This window comes from Astyanax mexicanus, unplaced genomic scaffold (genome assembly GCF_023375975.1).
Source record: "Astyanax mexicanus isolate ESR-SI-001 unplaced genomic scaffold, AstMex3_surface scaffold_37, whole genome shotgun sequence".
Taxonomy (NCBI): domain Eukaryota; kingdom Metazoa; phylum Chordata; class Actinopteri; order Characiformes; family Acestrorhamphidae; genus Astyanax; species Astyanax mexicanus.
In genome coordinates, this window is record NW_026040047.1 from 514,350 (window position 1) to 536,369 (window position 22,020).

Sequence of the window (22,020 nt, forward strand, 5' to 3'; positions counted from 1 at the left end):
ACAAATAACCAGACCCCCCCCCCCCCCGGGTCTGAAAAACAGACACTTATTCAAAAAAATAAAGTAATAACAAATAGATTAAAGTAACCTTTACATTAATTATTCTTTTAAAACTCGTAACAGATTCCTTTTTCTGATCGTATATGTTTAATATGCTGTAAACACACATTAGCTTAGTCCATATGATCGAAGACACACAGATAGCTCAGCAGGCCACATAGCTCTTGCTATAAACGTATTTTTTAATGTAACTGTCAGACAAATTCTGAGGAAGAAACACCAGCATGTTCACCGTGTGGAGCTTGAGGCTGGATCTCTCTGGGAGAACAATATTTATATTCAGTATTCAGCTGGATGAATTGGGCTGGATGGTTGTACTTTAAATAAAATCTCAGGTTAGTAGTATTGCCAGCTTTTGTTTCCACTGTTGTGAAACCTTGTAAACATACCGGCGGATTCACACTGATGGTTCTCCTCGCTCATTTGTCAAAATACTCCCAAAATTCTCCCACACCGGAGCCGCAGAATGCTGCTTTAAAACACAGCCTATTCCGGACTAAACTTCCTCAAACGTTCTCTAAAGCTGTTTTGTTTTGAGAAAGTCCAATTAGCCTCGAATATGTTCGCTAGCTAACACGTGTGTGCGCGCGTGCTGCTCACTCTCTCTGCTGCATAAACTCTGTGTGCACTACAGTTCCTAACCGATAGATGTCGCTGTCTGACAGATCCGGCAAGAGAGCAGCAGGACTCGTTCTCTCATGTAAACAAATCCACGTGGCTTTTATCGACGTCGGCAAAATTATCGCGATAAAAAATTATTGTACGATAAGTCGATAACATAGTTATCGCGACAGGCCTATTCGGTTTATAAAATCAGTATTTGTCTGTTGGCTGTATTGCTTGGGTGTTAAATTAACTCCCCTTTTTGACGCCTTTTTGTTGTAGGATTCGAATGGCCTCTGTTGTGACGGTCAAGGCAGAGAAGCGAACAGCACTGGATTCTGAGGATGGTGAAATGATTGCTAAAAAAGCCAGGTAAGACTACCTATTAACATAAAGTACCTTTAGCAGTTCTGGTCTGAGTGATTGCTTTCCCCCTAGGTAGCAGCTAGCTCAACTGCATTATAAAGCGATTAGGGTTGATATTAGGAACTCTAAACCCCAATCATCCAGTCACACACACAGGTAGCAGAACGCCTCACAGTAATTTATTGAAATGCAGTCTTAATACCCTAAATGACCCACTCTGCTCTGATTTTGTTTGAACCAGTGACACTTAGCTATGTTTATCAATCCTGTTTGTCTAGTGATATAGCATGTATTCGGAATGGCATACTACATACTACTCGCGTACTAAATCTGCCTAAAGCCAGTATGCAGTACGCAGTGTGAGCACAAACTGAGGATCTGTAGTGCACCACAGGTACCCGGATGGTGTACTACTCCGCTCCGATTCCGCAGTGTGCATGGAGAGCTATCTTCGCGGTGTACTGCATTCCAACATGCATTGCGACTGGCTTCTCCAGCTCGCTTTAGAAAAAAACAAGATGGTGGCGAGTGCGAGAGATTTTTAAATTATGGAAATATATATATATTTTAAATTAGGGGAATTATTTTGGAAAGTATTGGCTCACCGCTTTCGAGACCCTCCGCTGCCGCGGCCGTGTCCCTCCACTGCTGCGGCCGAGCGCTCTCCGCGGCCGGGACCCTCCGCTGTGTGCTGCCTTGATGTAGTAAATAATTCCCTCAGTTTTAATAAATCGTTCTGTTGATTTAATAAATAATTCCCTCAGTTTTAATACATATTTTTCTTTTAAATAAGGGAATGATTTGAATACATATTAATAAAATTGTTTCACTTGTGCAACGTGTCTCATTTCTTTTATTGTTGAGATTGTGTAAATATGAATGAGAGTTTGTTTAAATGTTTTCTTCTTGTTGGTACTTACATAGATGAAAATAGTAATCTACTAAAATAAATAGGAAAACATATTTAAATATAACTGGAACTTACTTGGGTTGTGGGGGCTGCTGCTAAATGTTTGTTAGAATTGGGTTAACTGCACTTACATTAAACTCTAAAATAAAAGCAGCAATTGCTGTTCTGGACAGTATGCAGATCTCATTAGTCTTAATAATGAAACGGTAGGACATTTTTAATGTTCTTTCTGTTTACAACTTACTCTGAGTGTCACAGCAGGACCGTGTAGGGTACTACAATCAAAGGGGTTGCAGTACCGAGTACTACATACTGGGCAGTGTGTAGTATGCAGTACATACTAGAGCAGTATACAGTACGCAGTAAGTAGTATGCCATTCCGAATACAGCCACTGTCTTGGTTTGTTTTTATTCTTAGATATTTTAAGTATAAAATAGATGAATAATCAAACACCACTTTAGTACTGCACACTGATTTAAAATTATAGTGCTGTCCATATTGCAAAATAATCAATACATCCAAGCATTTAAAAGGTTGCATTCAAACTAAAATATATTACATAAATACTGTTGCTGGGCAATATGGGAAAAATCATATATCACAATATGGATTTTTTTATATCACGATAACGATATATATCATGATATACCACATTTAAGTATGTTTTCAGTTATTTTTCGAAAAAATATGACAAAATATCATTGCTTCCTTTTTTCCAACTTTATTTCAAAGTGACATTAAGCCAAACTTCCATAAATGAGAATTACTACCTTTTAGTGCAGCAATATATATGTATCAAATGAAAACAGATGAGGTAGATGCAGTAGCTAATTGTGTCTCAATTGTTCAGCTCTCATGAGTTTAATAACGTAAAGCATGTCGCAAACCGGCGTGTCCGCGCAATAACGTACAGCAGCGTCACGTTGCAAAACCACATAAGGATGCTTTTTTGAGAAGTTTATTTTATTATCACTTATATAAACCGAATTTATGCAAAGTGACCACACCAATACGTTTCATCGTAGCCTATTTTATATATTTGCATGAATAATTGATGAAATTACTGTAGAAACGATAGAGACGATAGACGTAAATTTAAGTAGCACGATAGACACTTTTCTATCATCGCCACAATATTTATCGTCATATCTGTTTTGAGGTTACAGTAATGCCACAGATTTGTTGTATTAGCATAAGAAAATGAGCCTCCTGTAATTGCCCCTGAACTACAGTCTAACCATGCGTTCACACTGAAAAGCGACAATGCAGGAGGCGACACGCGAGAGGCGTTCATTCATTTCCTATGTGCGTTTTGTCGCCACGACACACTTGCACAAGTGGCAGAGCGACAAGCAACAGAGTTGAAATTTTCTCAACTTTATGCAAATGAATTATGATGCGGTGAAGTGATATTCTAACCCGTTTGGTTTCTTCGGATCTATCACATACCAATTGTGCTGAAGTTCTCAAGCTTCTGCTCTCAGTCAGGAGTCGGGAGTCATAGCCATTCCTCGTATTTCTACCATACTTTCTCTCCAAAATGTATTTTTCAAGTGGGTATAAAAAGTACTGGATTCATTATATACAGTCATATGAAAAAGTTTGGGCACCCCTATTAATCTTAATCATTTTTAGTTGTAAATATTTGGGTGTTTGCAACAGCCATTTCAGTTTGATATATCTAATAACTGATGGACACAGTAATATTTCAGGATTGAAATGAGGTTTATTGTACTAACAGAAAATGTGCAATATGCATTAAACCAAAATTTGACCGGTGCAAAAGTATGGGCACCCTTATAATTTTATTGATTTGAATACTCCTAACTACTTTTTACTGACTTACTGACATTTCTGCAAGCACGCCACAAACAGAGCCGCCAGAGGTATGCAAAAGCACACCTCAGGCACACCTCTGGCGACTCTGTTTGTGGTGTGCTTGCAGAAATGGCTTAACCCTTTCTAGATGACGGACACGCGGGCGCATCAAACGCAGCATTGCTGGGCGTTTCTATAAAAATATTTTTGTGATAACACGGCACAGAAACAGAGTTCAAACATTTCCTGAATCAACAGAGTCCGCCCAATCCTGAGTCTGTACGTCACTCATGTCCGGATTTATAAGCCTATAAGACGAGCAATACGGTCTGCCTCTCTCTGTGACTGGTGGATTCGTGTGTCTATCACCAGCCTCTCATCTATAATTGGTGGATTCATGTGTCTGTCATCTCTGTTGGTTGTGTAAAACTGACCTGGTTGTGTAGAACCAATCAGGATCCAACTGAAGATCTGTGAGTGTATTTAGTGTATTTATAAAACTGTCACCAATTAGGGATGTTTTGTGATGCTGCCGTATGTATTGTGGGAAAACGCAGGGCTGATAGAGAAGCTGGAATCTCTCTCTTTCTCTCGCGCTCTCTCTCTCTCTCTCTTTCTCTCTCTCACACACGCACACACACACACTTTCTCTCTCTTTCTCTCGCTCTCTCTCTCTCTCTCTCTCTCTCTCTTTCTCTCTCTCACACACGCACACACACACACTTTCTCTCTCTTTCTCTCGCTCTCTCTCTCTCTCTCTCTCTCTCTCTCTCTTTCTCTCTCTCACACACGCACACACACACACTTTCTCTCTCTTTCTCTCTCTCTCTCTCTCTCTCTCTCACACACGCACACACACACACTTTCTCTCTCTTTCTCTCGCTCTCTCTCTCTCTCTCTCTTTCTCTCTCTCACACACGCACACACACACACTTTCTCTTTCTCTCGCTCTCTCTCTCTCTCTTTCTCTCTCTCACACACACGCACACACACACACTTTCTCTCTCTTTCTCTCGCTCTCTCTCTCTCTCTCTCTTTCTCTCTCTCACACACGCACACACACACACTTTCTCTCTCTTTCTCTCGCTCTCTCTCTCTCTCTCACACACACACTCTCTCTCTCTCTCTCATACACACACTCTCTCTCCCTCTCTCTCTCTCTCTCTCTTTCTCTCTCTCATACACACACTCTCTCTCTCTCTCCCTCTCTCACTCATACATACTCATACTCATGGTTTTAAAATCGCTACTTTAAGTATTAATGGTGGAAGGGACTGTGAGAAGAGGGCTAAACTGTATGAGCTAATTAAACAGAAAAGGGTTGATGTTGTTTTTCTGCAAGAAACACATAGTAATGATAGTAATGCTGCTGAGTGGGCTAAAGAGTGGAGGGGAATAACTATTCTTGGGCACAATACTTCCCTTTCTGGTGGAGTAGCTGTTATTTTTTTCACCCAATTTTACCCTTGTTTCTTACAATGTTGAGGAAATTTTAAATGGGAGGCTTTTAAAAGTGAGAGCCTGTTTTGAAAACTGTGTTTTTGTTTTTATTTGTGTTTATGCTCCAACTGCAGCAGCTGACAGAATGTGTTTTTTAGACACACTGAGTACTGTATTGGCAAACTGTGATCCCACTGATTTTTTTATATTGGGTGGCGATTTTAATTGCACAGCGGACAGCATGGACAGGAACCACACGGAACCACATGCTGCTTCCCGTAAGCATTTGTGTGAGATGATAGAGGCCCATGATCTAACTGATATCTGGAGAAACCTCCATTTTAGACAAAAGCAGTATACATGGGCCCATTGTCGGGATAATGCACTTTTGTTGGCTAGGCTAGATCGTTTTTATGGTTTTAGTCATCAGTTGTCTGCTTTTACACAGTGTTTTATTTCACCTGTCGATTTTTCTGACCATTCAATGGTCATCTGTACCATCAGTGGGCGCAATGTTAAGCCACAAAGTGCGTACTGGCATTTTAATACTGCACTTTTAGAGGATTCTAATTTTAAAGAGTCTTTTACTTTTTTTGGGGATGTTTTTAGATCAGAAAAAACATCTTTTACATCTCTTCAGCAGTGGTGGGACATAATACAGATTAAAATATTCTGTCAACAGTACACTCTCAATGTCACAAGGGACATAACCAGATCTCTTAAAGCTCTGGAGATTGAAATAGTGGAACTCCAGGGATTACAAGAGACCACAGGAAATCAAGAGCATATTAGCGCTCTTAAACGTATTACAGTACAGGGGGCGCTGGTCCGCTCACGTTTTCAGTGCATAACTGAAATGGACGCTCCTTCTAAGTTCTTCTGTGGTCTTGAGAGTAAAAATGGACAGAAAAGGTTTATGCATGCTGTGCGAACAGAATCAGGGGATCTCCTTTCGGAGCCTGCTGAAATTCGCCAGCAGACAATCAGCTTTTTCTCAAAGCTGTACGAGGGTGAGTGGTCAGAGGTACAGGAGGTGGAGGACATGTTCCTGCAGAACTTGACCAAGCTTGAGCAACAGTCGGCTGAGGTGCTTGATGTGGCTCTATCTCTTGAGGAGATACACAGGGCTCTCCAGGGTATGGAGAATGGCAGGGCACCTGGCATTGATGGCCTACCTGTCGAATTCTACAAAGTTTTCTGGTCAGTGTTGGGGCAAGATGTGCTGGAGGTTCTCCAGAGCAGCATTTGTGATGGGAGTCTTCCTTTAAGCTGCAGGAGAGCTGTCCTAACCTTGCTGCCCAAGAAAGGAGACCTGACCAACCTGAAGAACTGGCGACCTGTATCTCTGCTGTGCACGGACTGCAAGCTGCTCTCGAAAGCATTGGCCTCAAGACTGGGGAAGGTGATGGAGCAGGTAATCCACATTGACCAGACATACTGTGTGCCTGGTAGGTCTATCTTTGACAATGTACATTTAATTCGGGATATTTTGGACGTCTCTAGACATTTGGGCTTAAAGACTGGTCTTTTATTTTTGGACCAGGAAAAGGCTTTTGAGCGGGTTGAACACGGCTATCTGTGGAAAGTTCTGGAGAACTTTGGGTTCAATCCTGGGTTCATAGCCATGATCAGGGTTCTGTACAGTGAAATTGAGAGTGTACTAAAAGTTAACGGTGGTTTATGTGCTCCTTTTAAAGTACACAGGGGTATCAGACAAGGATGTGCTCTCTCTGGTATGTTGTATTCTCTGGCCATTGCACCCCTGTTAGTCAAGCAAAGAGCATGCATTTCTGGCTTAACTATACCTGGATGTAATACTCCTGTATGTCTCTCTGCTTATGCTGATGATCTGGCAGTTTTAACAAGTACCCAAAACAATATAGACGTTTTAGCCAATATTTTAACTGACTTTAAGGTTTTATCCTCTGCAAAAATAAACTGGCTTAAAAGTGAAGCAGTTTCAGTTGGGCAGTGGGATGGTAGTGAACCTATACTTCCTGATGGGCTGATGTGGAGAAGGGGTGGTTTTAAATACTTGGGTGTATATTTGGGGGACAGCACCTGTACTGACAAGAACTGGGATGGTGTAGTCGAGAAAGTTAAAGGTCGTCTTAGAAAATGGAAATGGTTAATCCCCCAAATGTCTTATCGTGGCCGGGTACTTGTAATTAATAACCTAGCTGCATCCTCACTCTGGCACAAACTAGCATGTGTAGACCCCCCTCCGAATCTTCTGGCAAACCTCCAGGCTGTGCTTGTGGATTTCTTCTGGGATCGCCTGCACTGGGTTCCACAAGGACTTTTATATCTGCCAAAGGAGAACGGAGGGCAGGGTCTCGTCCACCTGGCGAGCAGGACAGCTGCCTTCCGTCTCCAGTTCATTCAAAGACTTCTTGCTGGTCCTGCGGAGCTGGTTTGGAGGGATATCTCATGCAGGATTTTGAAAACAGCAGGATATCTGGGTATGGACAGGACTTTGTTTTTAATGGATTTTAAAACTTTGAATATTGCGGCACTGCCTGTTTTTTACCGTGGACTTTTTAAGATTTGGAACTTTTTTAAAAGACAATTACAGACTGGATTGTCCCTACACTGGCTTCTGGAGGAACCTTCGATCTGTGGTACTCGTTTGGACTTGGCGGGGACTGTCACCCCTGCACTGACCAGAGTCCTGTTGTCCTCTGATGTCACTACCCTCCGTCATGTGGTGGATGCTGCAGGTCCTGATCTCGCGGATGCAGAGAACGTGGCAGCGAGGTTAGGGATGAGATCCCTGCGGCTGGTGGCTCATCTTCTCCAGGGCTGGAGGTCGGCGCTCTCTCCGGGGGAGCGGGAACAGGTGAGGGATTACAGTGCAGGGGTGGTCAGCCCTGCGGAGGATGACCCGTTTCCTGAGGTCAACATCACGCCTGACCTGGAGGACTGTGAGGGCCCCCTCCTGGAGTGTACGGGGGAATCCTGCATGAACCTGAGCACAGTGTCGGGTAAACTGCTGTACAGAGCCTGTGTAAAGGTTCTGAACAAAAAAAGACTGCACAGTAGGATTGACACTCCATGGCGTGATGTTTTTAATTTGAGTGAGGATGTGAAGCCTGAGTGGAGAGCACTGTACAAACCACCGTTAGCTAAGAAAGTAGCTGATCTGCAGTGGAGAATTTTACATGGTATTATCTCAGTTAACGCTTTTATTTCTGTTTTAAACCCTGAGATTTTCCACAGTGTCCTTTCTGCTCCCAGAGAGAAACTGTTTTTCATGCTTTTATGCATTGTTTTAGGCTGCTTCCTTTATTTGATGTTTTGAAGACTGTTTTTGTGTCTTTTAACATCACTTTTACACTCCAGACTTTTATCCTTGGTTCTAAGTATGTCAAAAGTTTTAAGTCCAAGTGTCAGCTCATTAATTTTATCCTTGGACAGGCTAAGTTGGCCATTTATGTCAGCCGCAAAAACAAAGTGGCAGGTAGTGCTGACTGTGATGTTACAAGGACTTTTGTAAGACTGGTTAAATCAAGAATTTTAATTGATTTTAATTATTACAAATGTATGCAAGATTTAGAAGCATTTAAATATGTGTGGTGCTGGGACGAAGCTGTGTGCTCAGTGGAGGAGGATGAGCTTTGTTTTGATCTTGAGTTTATTTAAAACTACATATGTGATTTTGGGTTTTATCTTTTGTCATCTTTTTTAATCTTTGATTGATCTATTTATAATTTTAAAGGCGTTTAAGATGACAGTGTGACTGTTGAATGGTTTCAATAAAGGACCATCAAAAGTCAAAAAGTCTCTCTCATACACACACTCTCTCTCCCTCTCTCTCTCTCTCTCTCTCTCTTTCTCTCACTCATACACACACTCTCTCTCCCTCTCTCTCTCTTTCTCTCACTCACTCATACACACACTCTCTCTCCCTCTCTCTCTCTCTCTTTCACTTCACTCATACACACACTCTCTCTCCCTCTCTCTCTCTCTCTTTCTCTCACTCATACACACACTCTCTCTCCCTCTCTCTCTTTCTCTCACTCATACACACACTCTCTCTCCCTCTCTCTCTCTCTCTTTCTCTCACTCACTCATACACACACTCTCTCTCCCTCTCTCTCTCTCTCTTTCTCTCACTCACTCATACACACACTCTCTCTCCCTCTCTCTCTCTCTCTTTCTCTCACTCATACACACACTCTCTCTCCCTCTCTCTCGCTCTCTTTCTCTCACTCATACACACACTCTCTCTCCCTCTCTCTCTCTCTTTCTCTCACTCACTCATACACACACTCTCTCTCCCTCTCTCTCTCTCTCTCTCACTCACCCATACACACAGGGTGAATCCCATTTCTCCCCTTGGCCCTACCCCTTACCCCTACCCCTCTGTTTTGCGCGTGCACGTCAAGGGGTAGGGGTGTCCCGATTCCTGTTAGGATGAAGTGGTAGGGGTAAGGGATAGGGCTAGTTAGCCCTTCAAACGGAGATTTTCCAGACCCACACTTCGTACCGAGGGGTATGAGAATGACTGGCAAGATGGCGGAACAAGCGACCAAAGAAAGTATTTTCCATGTTAAAAATTACGATTAGCACTGTATTACCTTAGTTTATTGTGTAGTTTTGATGTTTTATGGCTGAATTCTTCGTAACAAGCATAAAAAGTTCGCTAGTAGTTCGTTTCGGTAGCTAGCTAGCTAGCTAACTTTCCCGTTCCACCTTAAATGGGGCAACAGACGGCAGGCGCTACCACATTTAAGGCGGAACGGAAAAAAATAAATCAAATAAAAAATAATCAGAGCTAATTTCAGCTCCCCATCACAGAGGAATTAAGGAATGGACAATATTAATTAATTTCTGCACCTCCTGCCCCCTTTCTGAACACATACCATGCCCTAAAGTTAACTAGTTAACCAGCAGCTAGGCTACTGAACTTTAGCGCTCCACTGCTATCATCACATCAGCCCAGCAGGGTCACCTACACACCACCGCTAGTAGCCTGGTCATAAATCAGTGCTATTTATTTATGTATTTATTGTTCATTGACAAACGTCATTGTGATATACCAGTGATTCCTCTGTCACTGAGGACCCATATTCTTGCACATTATATTGTTTTTGTAACACATTACCTGCTCCAGGACCAGTGTTGGGAACCAGTGTGATATACAATTTCTAGTATATTATGGAGGCTATTTTCAATAAGATTCACCTTTCACCGGGTGCTTGAAGGGTTGTCCCAATTCCTAGGGGTAGGATTTTACCCCTTCCCCTTGTAACTCCGTTCCAAGGGGAAGGATTACACTCGAAAAGAAGGGGTAGGGGTAAGGGGTAGGGCCAAGGGGAGAAATGGGATTCACCCACACTCTCTCTCTCTCTTTCTCTCACTCATACACACACTCTCTCTCCCTCTCTCACTCATACACACTCTCTCTCTCTCTCTCTCTCTCAATTTAATTTTAATTTATTTATTTTTTTTTTTTTTAAAAAAAGCTTTATTGGCATGAATTGCAATTAACAACTTTTGCCAAAGCAATGAAACAAGAAGTTAATATACAAAAGGTAAAAAATAAAAATCAAATACATATAATATACATACACATACATACACATATACATTAACACATCTTACATATAAAAGTAAATATAAATAAATAAAAAAAAAGAAAATAAATGAATAAGATATTAATAACAGTGTTCTATGTTGTAATTATTTATAAAGAGTTGTGATTAGATTGTTGATTAAGCTGATTTCTGTGGTGATGTAGAGCTGAGACGTAATTGGCTGATACTGTTATGGTCTCAGTTTCTTCTCCGAGAACGACTCTGAGTTTCTCACAGTCAGACAGAGATGGGAAAGCAGGATTGATGTTGTTAAACTGCTGAAAGTACGGCTCTCTGAGGGTCTGGTACTGTGGGCAGTTCAGGAGGAAGTGTATCTCGTCCTCTATCTGCATTAGGCTGCAGTGTGGGCAGGTTCTCTCCTCTCTGGCTCTCCAGGTTTTATGGTATCTGCCTCTCTCCACCTCCAGCCCGTGATCACTAATCCTGTATTTAGTGAGGAGTTTTCTCTCCTGAACTTGTTTAATATTTAGATACTCTGCCAGGGTGATGTTACGGTTTAATGATCTGTAACAGGTTAATTTTATCTGTTGATTTATTTCATTTGTCCAAATTTGGTCATATTCGAGGGAAAGAGATTTACCAATTAGTTTGATGCTGTTTGTGGAGGAGGAGGTGGAGGGGGAGGAGGCGGGGTTTAGGGGATGAAGCTCAGTGAGTGGTTGGCTGAGCAAGCAGAGTGGGTGTGGTTTTGAGGACAGTTGATTGGCCAGAAGAGCTCTATATCTGATGGAATTTGGATCAGCCTGATTAAGTGATAGCCAGTATTTTACAGATCTTTTGCGAATATCAGTGTGCAGAGGGTAAAGGCCCAGTTCTGCTCTGCAGGCGTTATTGGAGGCGTTTCTGTGAACTCCGAGGATGTTTTTGGCAAATTCCAATTGTAATTTTTCAATAGGGTTTTTATCCCAGTTCTTTAAATCCAAGCACAATGTTGGCCCCCATATTTCACATCCATATAATAGAATTGGTTTTATTATTGAATTAAACAGTTTTATCCAAATTTTGATGGGAATGTTTATTTTACCAAATTTAGTTTTAATAGCATATAAAGCCCTTCTTGCCTTTTCACTGAGAGCTTTTACAGCCAGGCCAAAACTCCCCGATGAGCTGATTTCAATGCCCAGGTAAGTGTATGTGGTGCTGTGTTGTAGTATTTGTCCTCCGTAAGTAAACTGATATTTGTTTTCCTGAGATCTGGATTTCTTCTGGAAGATCAGGACTTTGGTTTTGCTGAGGTTTACTGTGAGAGCCCAGTTCTGGCAGTACTCCTCCAGCACTGCCAGACTCCGCTGTAAGCCCTGCTCTGAGGTGGACATTAGGACCAGGTCATCAGCGTAGAGTAAGCACTTTATTTCATTGTTGTTTAAAGTGAGGCCGGGGACGTCCGACTGCTCCAGTGTGGTTGCCAGATCATTGATATAAATATTAAATAGAGTGGGACTCAAGCTACACCCCTGTCTCACTCCACGGCTCTGTTGGAAGAATTCAGTTCTGGATTTGCCAATTCGTATTGCACATTTGTTTTTAGAATAAAGTGATTTTATTATATCAAATGTTTTCCCGCCTATTCCGTTTTGAAGAAGTTTATATAGTAAGCCTTCATGCCAAATTGAATCAAAAGCTTTATGAAAATCTACAAAGCATGTGAAGATTTTTCTTTGGTTAGGGGTGATATTTTTATTAATTATAGAATTTAAAGAGTATATATGGTCTGATGTGCGGTGTTTTGGTAAAAAACCAATTTGTGATTTGCTCAGAATTTCATGTTTCATTAGAAAGTCCATAATTCTGGCATTTATAATACTACAAAAAACTTTTCCGATGTTACTACAGACACAAATACCTCTGTAATTATTGGGGTCATATTTGTCTCCTTTTTTGTATATGGGAGAAATCAGTCCTTTGCTCCAGATCTCAGGAAAACATCCTGATTTTAAAATCAAATTAAAAAGTTTAACAAGTGCTTCTATTGCTTTGGGGTTGCATAATTTAATCATTTCATTGCTGATATTGTCTGGACCACAAGCTTTCTTAAATTTAAGCTTTTTAATTTGGTTATGGATTTCTTCATTTGTAATTGGGAAGTCAATTGGGTTTTGATAATCTTTAATAGATTTTGTTAATTCATCAAGTTTTATCTTGATTTGATTAAATTTAGGGCTATCTATTTTCTTATAAAGGTTTTCAAAGTATGATTTCCAAATTGAGGCGTTTTGAATTGGTAGTCTTCTTTCATTTGAGTCAAATTTTTTATAGAGCTCCCAGAAGGAGTTGTCATTGATTGCTTGTTCGATTTGATCAAGTTTTGTTCTTAATAGTTTGGCTTTTTTGATTTTCAGGAGTGTTTTGTATTCTTTTAAAGCATTTGAATAATCAGTACGTATGTCCTGATTATTTGGGTCCCTGTGTTTTTTGTTGGATAATGTTCTTAATTTTTTCCTTGAGGTTTTACAGTCGTTATCAAACCATGGCTCTTTGGTGTGATTTAAATGGTGTGAGGTTTTCTGTATGTTTTCTGAGGAGGGGTTTGACATTTTAGCCAATGTTTCAAAAATGTTATTTATGTCATCTGTTGCATTAGATATTCCGTCAGAGTCAGGGGTGTAGCTCCTGGATAAGAAATTGTCAAGCATTTGTGTAATGCAGTGGCTATTTATATTCAATTTTAAGTTCTCAATCCGTAGTTCAGTCCAATTGTATTTGGGATTTATTGGATGCAATTTTTCTAATTGAGGAGGATCTTCTACTATATTATTCATGGATTTTAGATATAGTATAATTTGGCAGTGATCAGATAAAGGGAGCTGTGGCCTGACTGTAAATGCATTAATAAGATTTGGATCAATATCAGTCATATAGTAGTCTACCACACTGCAGCCTAATTTAGAATAATAGGTAAATCTTCCATGAGAGTCGCCCTTGGTTCTGCCATTTACTATGTAAATACCCAGACTTTTACATAGTTTTAGAATTTCTTTCCCATGTTTGTTAACTTTAGAGTCAAAACTGTTTCTTTGAATAAAATGTGGAGTAATGTTTAACATGGTCTCACAATTGATAAATCTGTCCCCTGTAGATTCAATATAATCAATTTCTCTCCCTGTCCTGGCGTTTAGATCTCCGCATATTAAAACATATCCACAGGACTGAAAGTGTGCAATTTCAGTTTGTAAATTTGGGAGATATTCTTCTTGAAAATAAGGCGAGTCATAAGGGGGAATGTATACTGCACATAGGTAAAGGGATTTGTTTATAAATAGAGATTTAATTTCAAGCCAAATTGTTGAGTCTCCTTTTTTGACTATTCTAATAGAATGTTTGTATTTATCTTTATACCAGATGATTATTCCTCCTGAGTCACGGCCATATTTGATTTTAGAGTTTTTTAGTGAGGGAATAAATAAATCTCTGTATCCTCTAGGACAGGACACAGCTTCATCAGAGCGACACCATGTTTCTTGGAAGATAGCAATATCAATATCTTTTAGGTTGTTACTAAACTCTCTGTCAGAAGACTTTTTTCCAAATATATTTGAATTAAAGCCTTGAATATTCCAACAACTAATTTTAAATGAATTCATATGTTCTGTGGTTTGTATGTAGTTCATTAGAATAGTATATCAGTTCCCTTCTTTCTGTATAAATATAGTAAAAAAAAAAAATAAAAAGTTAGTGTACTAATTTGGAGCAGACAATGTTAAGCAGATGTCTTATCTGGTTCAGTTCTGATGCTGCTGGGTTCTCTGCTCTTCGTGCTACTGATGCGTATGTCTCTTGGTGGCCTGCTGTTATGGTTGAGTTTTGGCCTTCATATGCAGATGGAGGCTGAGGGTGTCTTGCTGATGTTCTGGTTGGATCTACACTCATACACACTCTCTCTCTCTCTCTCACTCACTCATACACACACTCTCTCTCTCTCTTTCTCTCACTCATACACACACTCTCTCTTTCTCTCACTCATACACACACTCTCTCTCTCTCTCTCACTCACTCATACACACACTCTCTCTCCCTCTCTCACTCATACACACTCTCTCTCTCTCTCTCTCTCTCTCACTCACTCATACACACACTCTCTCTCCCTCTCTCACTCATACACACTCTCTCTCTCTCTCTCTCTCTCTCTCACTCACTCATACACACACTCTCTCTCTCTTTTTCTCTCTCTCATACACACACTCTTTCTCCCTCTCTCACTCATACACACTCTCTCTCTCTCTCTCACTCACTCATACACACACTCTCTCTCTCTCTTTCTCTCACTCATACACACACTCTCTCTTTCTCTCACTCATACACACACTCTCTCTCTCTCTTTCTCTCACTCATACACACACTCTCTCAAATTCAAATAATAGAGAGTAATAGAGCTTGTAGTTCTGTACAGCAGTGTATCTGTGGTCACTCACTGTCCCTCAGGCTGTGGCAGGCCTGGACGTACTGCGCTGCCAGAGTGCAGCACTCACTGTGTTCCCCCAGCAGGTAGGGGAGTTTTTCTGGATCGGGGATGTTTTTAAATGCAGGTAATTTGTGGGTGAATTTGGTGTAGAATTGGGTTCTAATCTGGGAATATTTGGGACATTCTGTAAGGAAGTGCAGCTCTGTCTCTGGTCTGTTCAGTGGGCAGTGTGGGCACACTCTCTGCTCTTTGGGCAGCCAGGATTTCAGGGGTCTCAATTGGATGTTTGTCCCATTTACTAAATTCTTGGTTTGTAAGCGGACCCCACACTTCACTGCCATAAAGGGCAATAGGTTGAATTACAGACTCAAATATTTTTAACCAAATTCTAATTGGAATTTCTACAGGAATTTGTTGTTTTATGGCGTAGAAAGCTCTGCGTGCTTTTCCTTTCAGTTCATTCACTGCCATGAATGTAAAGTTTCCAGATGAACTGATTGTAATACCTAAATAATTGTAGTTTTTTGAATATTCAATATTATTTGTACCTAATTTAAATATGTGCTTTTGCCCCTGAGATCTGGATCTTTTTTGAAATACTAAAATATTTGTCTTTTTTAGGTTTACTGCCAGGGCCCAGGTCTGGCAGTACTGCTCCAGCAGGTCCAGGTTCTGCTGTAGACCCTGTTCTGTGGGGGACAGCAGGACCAGGTCGTCTGCGTAGAGCAGGAATTTGATCTCTGAGTCGTGCAGAGTGAGACCCGGGGCTGCAGACTTCTCTAATATTTTTGCCAATTGGTTAATATAAATATTGAATAATGTTGGACTCAAGCAGCAGCCCTGTCTCACTCCGCGCTCCTGAGAGATGAAGTTTGTTTGTTTGCTGCCAATTTTTATTCCGCATCTGTTTCCAGTGTACATTGATTTAATTAGATCATATGTTTTACCCCCTACACCGCTCTCTAGCAGAGTGTATAATAATCCTTGGTGCCAGATTGAATCAAATGATTTTTTTAAGTCAATAAAACATGCAAAAATTTTGGATTTATTTTGGGTAACATATTTATCAATTAGGGTGTGTAGGGTGTAAATATGATCAGTGGTGCGGAAATTTGGTAAAAATCCAATCTGACTTCTACTCAAGACATTGTGCTCCATAAGGAAGTTTAAAAGTCTAGAATTTAAGATGCTGCACATCAACTTCCCCAGATTACTGTTCACACAGATGCCTCTGTAATTATTGGGGTCGAATTTATCTCCATTTTTAAAGATTGGTGTCCATAGTTCCAGATTTCAGGGAAGTAACCTACACTCAGAACCAGGTTAAATAATTTCACAATTGCCAGCTATAATTTAGAACTTGAACTTTTTATCATTTCATTTAGTATGCCGTCTGGCCCACTTGCTTTCTTTGGTTTTAGTTTGTTAATCTTTTCTTTAAGTTCCTGCACAGTAATTGAGAAGTCTAATGGGTTTTGATTGTCTTTAACAGCTAATTCTAACTCTTTAAGCTTTTTGTTTATATTATTTTGCTGTGGATTTTAATTTGTCTCTATTTTTCTGAAAAGTGTCTGGAAGTGGTTCGTCCAAATATCTCCATTTTATATAGCCAATACTTCACGGTCTCTTTTTTTAAGGTTGTTCCAGTTTTCCCAAAATTGATTGGTTTTGATTGACTCCTCAATTAGTGTCAGTTGTTTGTGAGTGTGCTGGGCTTTTTTGGTTCTGAGTGTACGTTTATACTGTTTTAATGTCTCACAGTAAAGAAGGCGTATGTTTGTTTGTTGTTTGGGTCACGGTGCTTTTGATTTGATCATTTCCTTAGTTCCTTACGTATGTTTTGGCACTCCTGGTCAAACCATTTATCTTCTTTTTTAAGCTTAGGTTTTGATGTATTAATAATTTTTAATTTAGCTTTTTCTGATGTGTTTTTTTGAATATTGTATTTAGATTTTTTACTGCCAGATTGACTTCTTCTTTACTGTGATAATATATGGTATCCAGAAAGGTGTCTAACTGAGTTTGAATTTCTTGGGTGCTGATTGTTTTCTGGAACTCTTCTGTGCTGTTTTGGGCCCATCTGTACGGTCTCCGGATGTTGTACAGCTTACTGGGCTGAGTGTGTGCTGTGCTGTTAGTCTCTGTCCTTTTAATGAACACAGTAATTTGACTGTGATCAGACAGAGGGGTTAGTGGTTTTACAGTGAATGCACTGAGAGAGAAAGGATCTAAATCTGTGATCATGTAATCTACTGTACTGTTCCCAAGAGGTGAGCAAAATGTGTATCTTCCTAAAGAGTCCCCTCGTGTCCTACCGTTGACAATGTACAGACCCAGGCTTTGACAGAGCTGCAGGAGGTCTCTTCCGTTTCTGTTTACTACGCTGTCATGGCTGTTTCTGGGGAGGTAAAAAGAATTATTGTTAATAAGATATGATAAGTTAGAATGATCTTTTTGGGAGGGTATAAAGTCAGGCTGTGTCCCTGTTCTGGCGTTCAGGTCCCCACACACAAGCACATTTCCCTGGGCCTGGAAATGGCACACCTCCTTCTCTAGCTCAGAAAACATGTCTTCGGTGTAGTATGGCACAGATGAAAATGTCCTTCTGTGAGCCGATTACAGAGTTTCTGATTTTAATCCAAATATGATATTTCCCTGTTTTTAGAATTTCTATAGCTACATGAAGATTTGATTTGTACCACATTATTATCCCCCCTGAGCGTCTACCCTGACGTATTGTGCTCAGCTTCTGTGGGAGTACTATACTTTCTCTGTACTCTTTAGGACAGTGAGTGACCATCTCAGCCTTACACCATGTCTCCTGTAGGATTACGATGTCAAGGTCTTTGATACAGTCTAGAAAGTCTCTGTTTAGACTTTTTAGGCCAAAGGCTGATGAGTTTAAGCCTTGGATATTCCACATACATATTGAAAATGATGCCATAGTTTTCCTTCTTATTTTTTCAGTTAAAATGAGATAGACACATAAACATTAAATTTGTAAATGATCTGTGTACATGAGAGAATTATACACCATTCAATCAAGTGCTAAAACATGAACATGAACATTTTTTTTAAATTACATTTTTCTCTCTCTCTCACTCACTCATACACACACTCTCTCTCTCTCTCACACACACACTCTCTCTCACTCACTCATACACACTCTCTCTCTCTCTCTCTCTCTCTCTCTCACACACACACTCTCTCTCACTCACTCATACACACTCTCTCTCTCTCTCTCTCTCTCTCACACACACACTCTCTCTCACTCACTCATACACACTCTCTCTCTCTCTCTCTCTCTCTCACACACACACTCTCTCTCACTCACTCATACACACTCTCTCTCTCTCTCTCTCTCTCTCACACACACACTCTCTCTCACTCACTCATACACACACTCTCTCTCTGCGCATGTGCGGAGTTTCTGTTGGTGGTGTGCAGGCTTTCTTGGCGTGCTGCCAACTTTTCTAACTTTTACTTTTTTCTTTTCTTTCTCTTCTTTCTGTTTTCACTGTTAGTGAGCGGTTAGTATAGTTGGTTTTGAACCGTTTCTGGCCGATTTGGCCGCCATGGCCTCCGGAGCCGGCGTGGAGGCTCTGTCTCTGCGGCATGGCGTCAGGTGTGTACCGGAGAGCGGGACCGTCGAGGACGTGTTAATGGCTGTTGGAAAGCAGGTAGGGTGTGAACACATCTACTCAGCTTCCTGTATGAATAAAGCGGTGGTGGTGTTTTTAGACACTGAGAGCTGTGTAAACAGGCTGATCGGTTGAACGGGGTGATGGTGCAGGTTAGCCCGCTGAGTGCTCCTGCGACCCGCGTCGTTATATCCAACGTTCCTCCATTCATTAAAAATGAGGCGCTGATGAAAGAGCTGGCCCGCTTTGGTAAATTTAGCAGCGCTATGAAAATGGTCCCTTTGGGCTGTAAAAATGCAGCCGTTAAACACGTCCTGTCTTTTCGGAGACAGATTTACATGTTTCTGACTGACCGTGATCAACATCTGGAGGTTAGTTTTAGAGTTAAACACGGGGACGGACAACATTGTGTTCGCGAGTACAGAGAAGCTCCGCTGCTTTGAATGTGGAGATATTGGCCATAAACAGTTCGGCTGCCCTCATAAAGCAGCGCAGCGGCGGGGGGTTCAGCAGCTGATCAGGGGGACTCGCAGCAGGCAGAGTCTGCTGAGCACACTGAGGCAGATAGCAGACCTGCTCCTGTGGCCACTGTATCCAGTGGAGCGGAGAATTCACTTCATTCTGACATTAACGTTAAAAGCAGGTCCAGTGGTGCTGACAGCCCAGCTGGAGGTGACTTTGTTAATGTGAATAATGTGCCTACTGCTGTTACTGCTGAAACGTTTACCGAACTTAGCACTAGTGCTCATGGTAAGGCTAGTTTTAAGACTAATAAGCCTGTGATAGAGGAAGATAGTTCTGTAGTGCAGCATGTACAGGATGGGGATATAATGCTTGAGTTCGACTCTGATAATATCAGTGAGGCATCAGATTTTTCAGGACTGTCAGAAACACCTGTTAGTTTACACAGTCAGTCAGCTCTGTCTGAGCCGGGCACACAGCCTGAGATAACTGCTCCCTTACTTGAGCAGGCAGGTGATACACACACGCTATCTGAGATTGATGAATTTCTGCAGAAAACAAAGGGCAAAAGAGGGGTAATGCTGAGTAGCTTCTTTCCTGATTCCGAAAAATTTGTCAGGACAGTGCAGGACGCTACTAAAAATGGTCGTATTAAGACTATTCCTATCAAGAGACGGTACAGACTTAAAAAGTGGACGGCAGCAGTACGTAAAAGAAAAGACAGTTTGGCATGATGTGTAGGTCTCCTTTAACAAAATCTATGGTGGCACATTACTGTCTTTTCCTGCTTTTGGTTTCCATAGCTTTTCTCGTGGTCACTCTGCGCATGGGTTCTCTTAACATTAATGGTGCCAGGGATGTTTGCAAACGTGAAATGATTGCACAGTATATTCAGGATAAAATACTGGATATACTCTTACTACAAGAAACTCATATTGATAATGATGATGAGTCTCTATGGAAAATGTGGTGGAAGGGACCTTTGTTTTTAAACAATGGCTCCAATGTGAGTGCTGGTTTAGCTATTTTAATTTCACCTGGATTGTCTCTCAATGTGATTTCACACAAAATGGTGTGTAGAGGCCGAATGCAAATTTTGAATGTTAAAATGTATGAGAAGGATTTCACTATTGTGAACGTCTATGCACCGAATATAGGTAGAGAGAGGGGAACTTTCTTTCTTTCCCTTAAGCAAGAATTAGCTCAGTGTCACCAGGACACATTTTTTGTGTTGGGGGGTGATTTGGAACTGTACTCTGGTTGCTGCTGTAGATAGGTCTGGAGAAGAGCCGCACCTGCCTTCAGCTAAGCTTTTACAGAGTATAGTAACTGATTTTAATTTGATTGATTGTTGGCGGATAAAACACCCCACCCTTAATCAGTTAACATGGGTTAAGATGATGACGGAGGGTAGAACTAGTGCTGCGCGGCATGACCGTTTCTACATTCCTAACTCACACTGTAATAGGGTCGTTAGAGCCCATGTTGTGCCAGTGAGTTTTTCTGACCACTGTGCAGTTACTGTGCACCTGGCCTTTTCGGCCTGTCACAGGAGAGCGGCCTACTGGAAGTTCAATGTAAAACTATTACAAGACGTCACCTTCTGCTCTAGCTTTCGTGAATTCTGGGTTAGATGGTCAGATAGAAAGGCTGATTTTGATTCTTTAAAACAATGGTGGGATGTTGGGAAGGTTCAAATCAGTCTGTTCTGTAAGCAGTACACTGCGTATGCCACTTCAGAAAAGCAAAGGGTGTTAATAACTCTTGAGCGGAACATAGTTCAATTGCAACAGCAAATTGTGGGACAAAATCAGCAGGGTTTGCAAGCTGAGATAGAGGAATTGCGGCGTGATATGGGTGCCTTTCCTTTAGAAAGAGCAAAAGGTGCACTTGTAAGAGCCAGATTTCAGATTTTTAGAGAAATGGATGCTCCCAGTTCTTTCTTTTTTAGCCTTGAAAGGAAGTACAGTGAGAGCAAACATATGCATGCTCTGTATATGGCTGATGGTCGCTTGTCTTCTGATGTAAATGAAATACGTGAGAGAGCCGTCGAGTTCTATTCTGACTTATATAAAGCTGACAACTGCAGTGAAGAATGTATAAATGTACTTATGACTGATATGCCTAAATTAGCAGAGGGTGATATGAATTCCCTAGAGCTCCCACTGACCCTGACTGAGCTTAAAGCTGCAGCCTTTCAGATGGCTCCAGGCGGGCTCCCAGTTGAGTTTTATAGAGCGTTTTGGGATTTGATTGGACAAGACCTACTTTCAGTTTTAATGGAATGTTTACTGAGTGGTGAGTTGCCTCTAAGCTGTAGGAGAGCAGTATTGACTCTTTTACCTAAAAAAGGTGACTTGTGTGAACTGAAGAATTGGCGTCCTTTGGCTTTGTTGTGTACAGATTATAATTTTTTTTCTAAAACACTAGACAACAGGCTAAAATGTGTACTGGACACTATTATACACAGAGATCAATCTTACTGTATTCCTGGCCGATCAATAACAGATAATTTGTTTTTAATAAGGGATGTGATTGGTTTGTCCAATAGCGCTTCTCTTGATATTGGTTTGGTCTCACTAGATCAGGAGAAGGCGTTTGATAGAGTAAATCATGATTATCTCTTTACTACTCTGTTAAATTTTGGTTTTGGGGAAAGCTTCGTAAAGTGTGTGAAGCTGCTTTATACTGGTGCCTCTTCACTTGTTAAGGTGGGTGGG

General features: G+C 41.0%; 1 protein-coding gene across 2 annotated transcripts in view; it reads left to right on the forward strand.

The window, feature by feature from the left end:
• Positions 1–22,020, forward strand: part of fam118b (family with sequence similarity 118 member B) — an 87,503-nt gene that overhangs the window by 26,161 nt on the left and 39,322 nt on the right. For both annotated transcript variants that reach the window (XM_049473380.1, XM_049473381.1), the window contains exon 2: positions 946–1,035. In XM_049473380.1, the coding sequence (XP_049329337.1) occupies positions 953–1,035 (83 nt within the window). In that variant the 5' untranslated portion in view covers positions 946–952. The remainder of the gene's footprint in view (positions 1–945; positions 1,036–22,020) is intronic.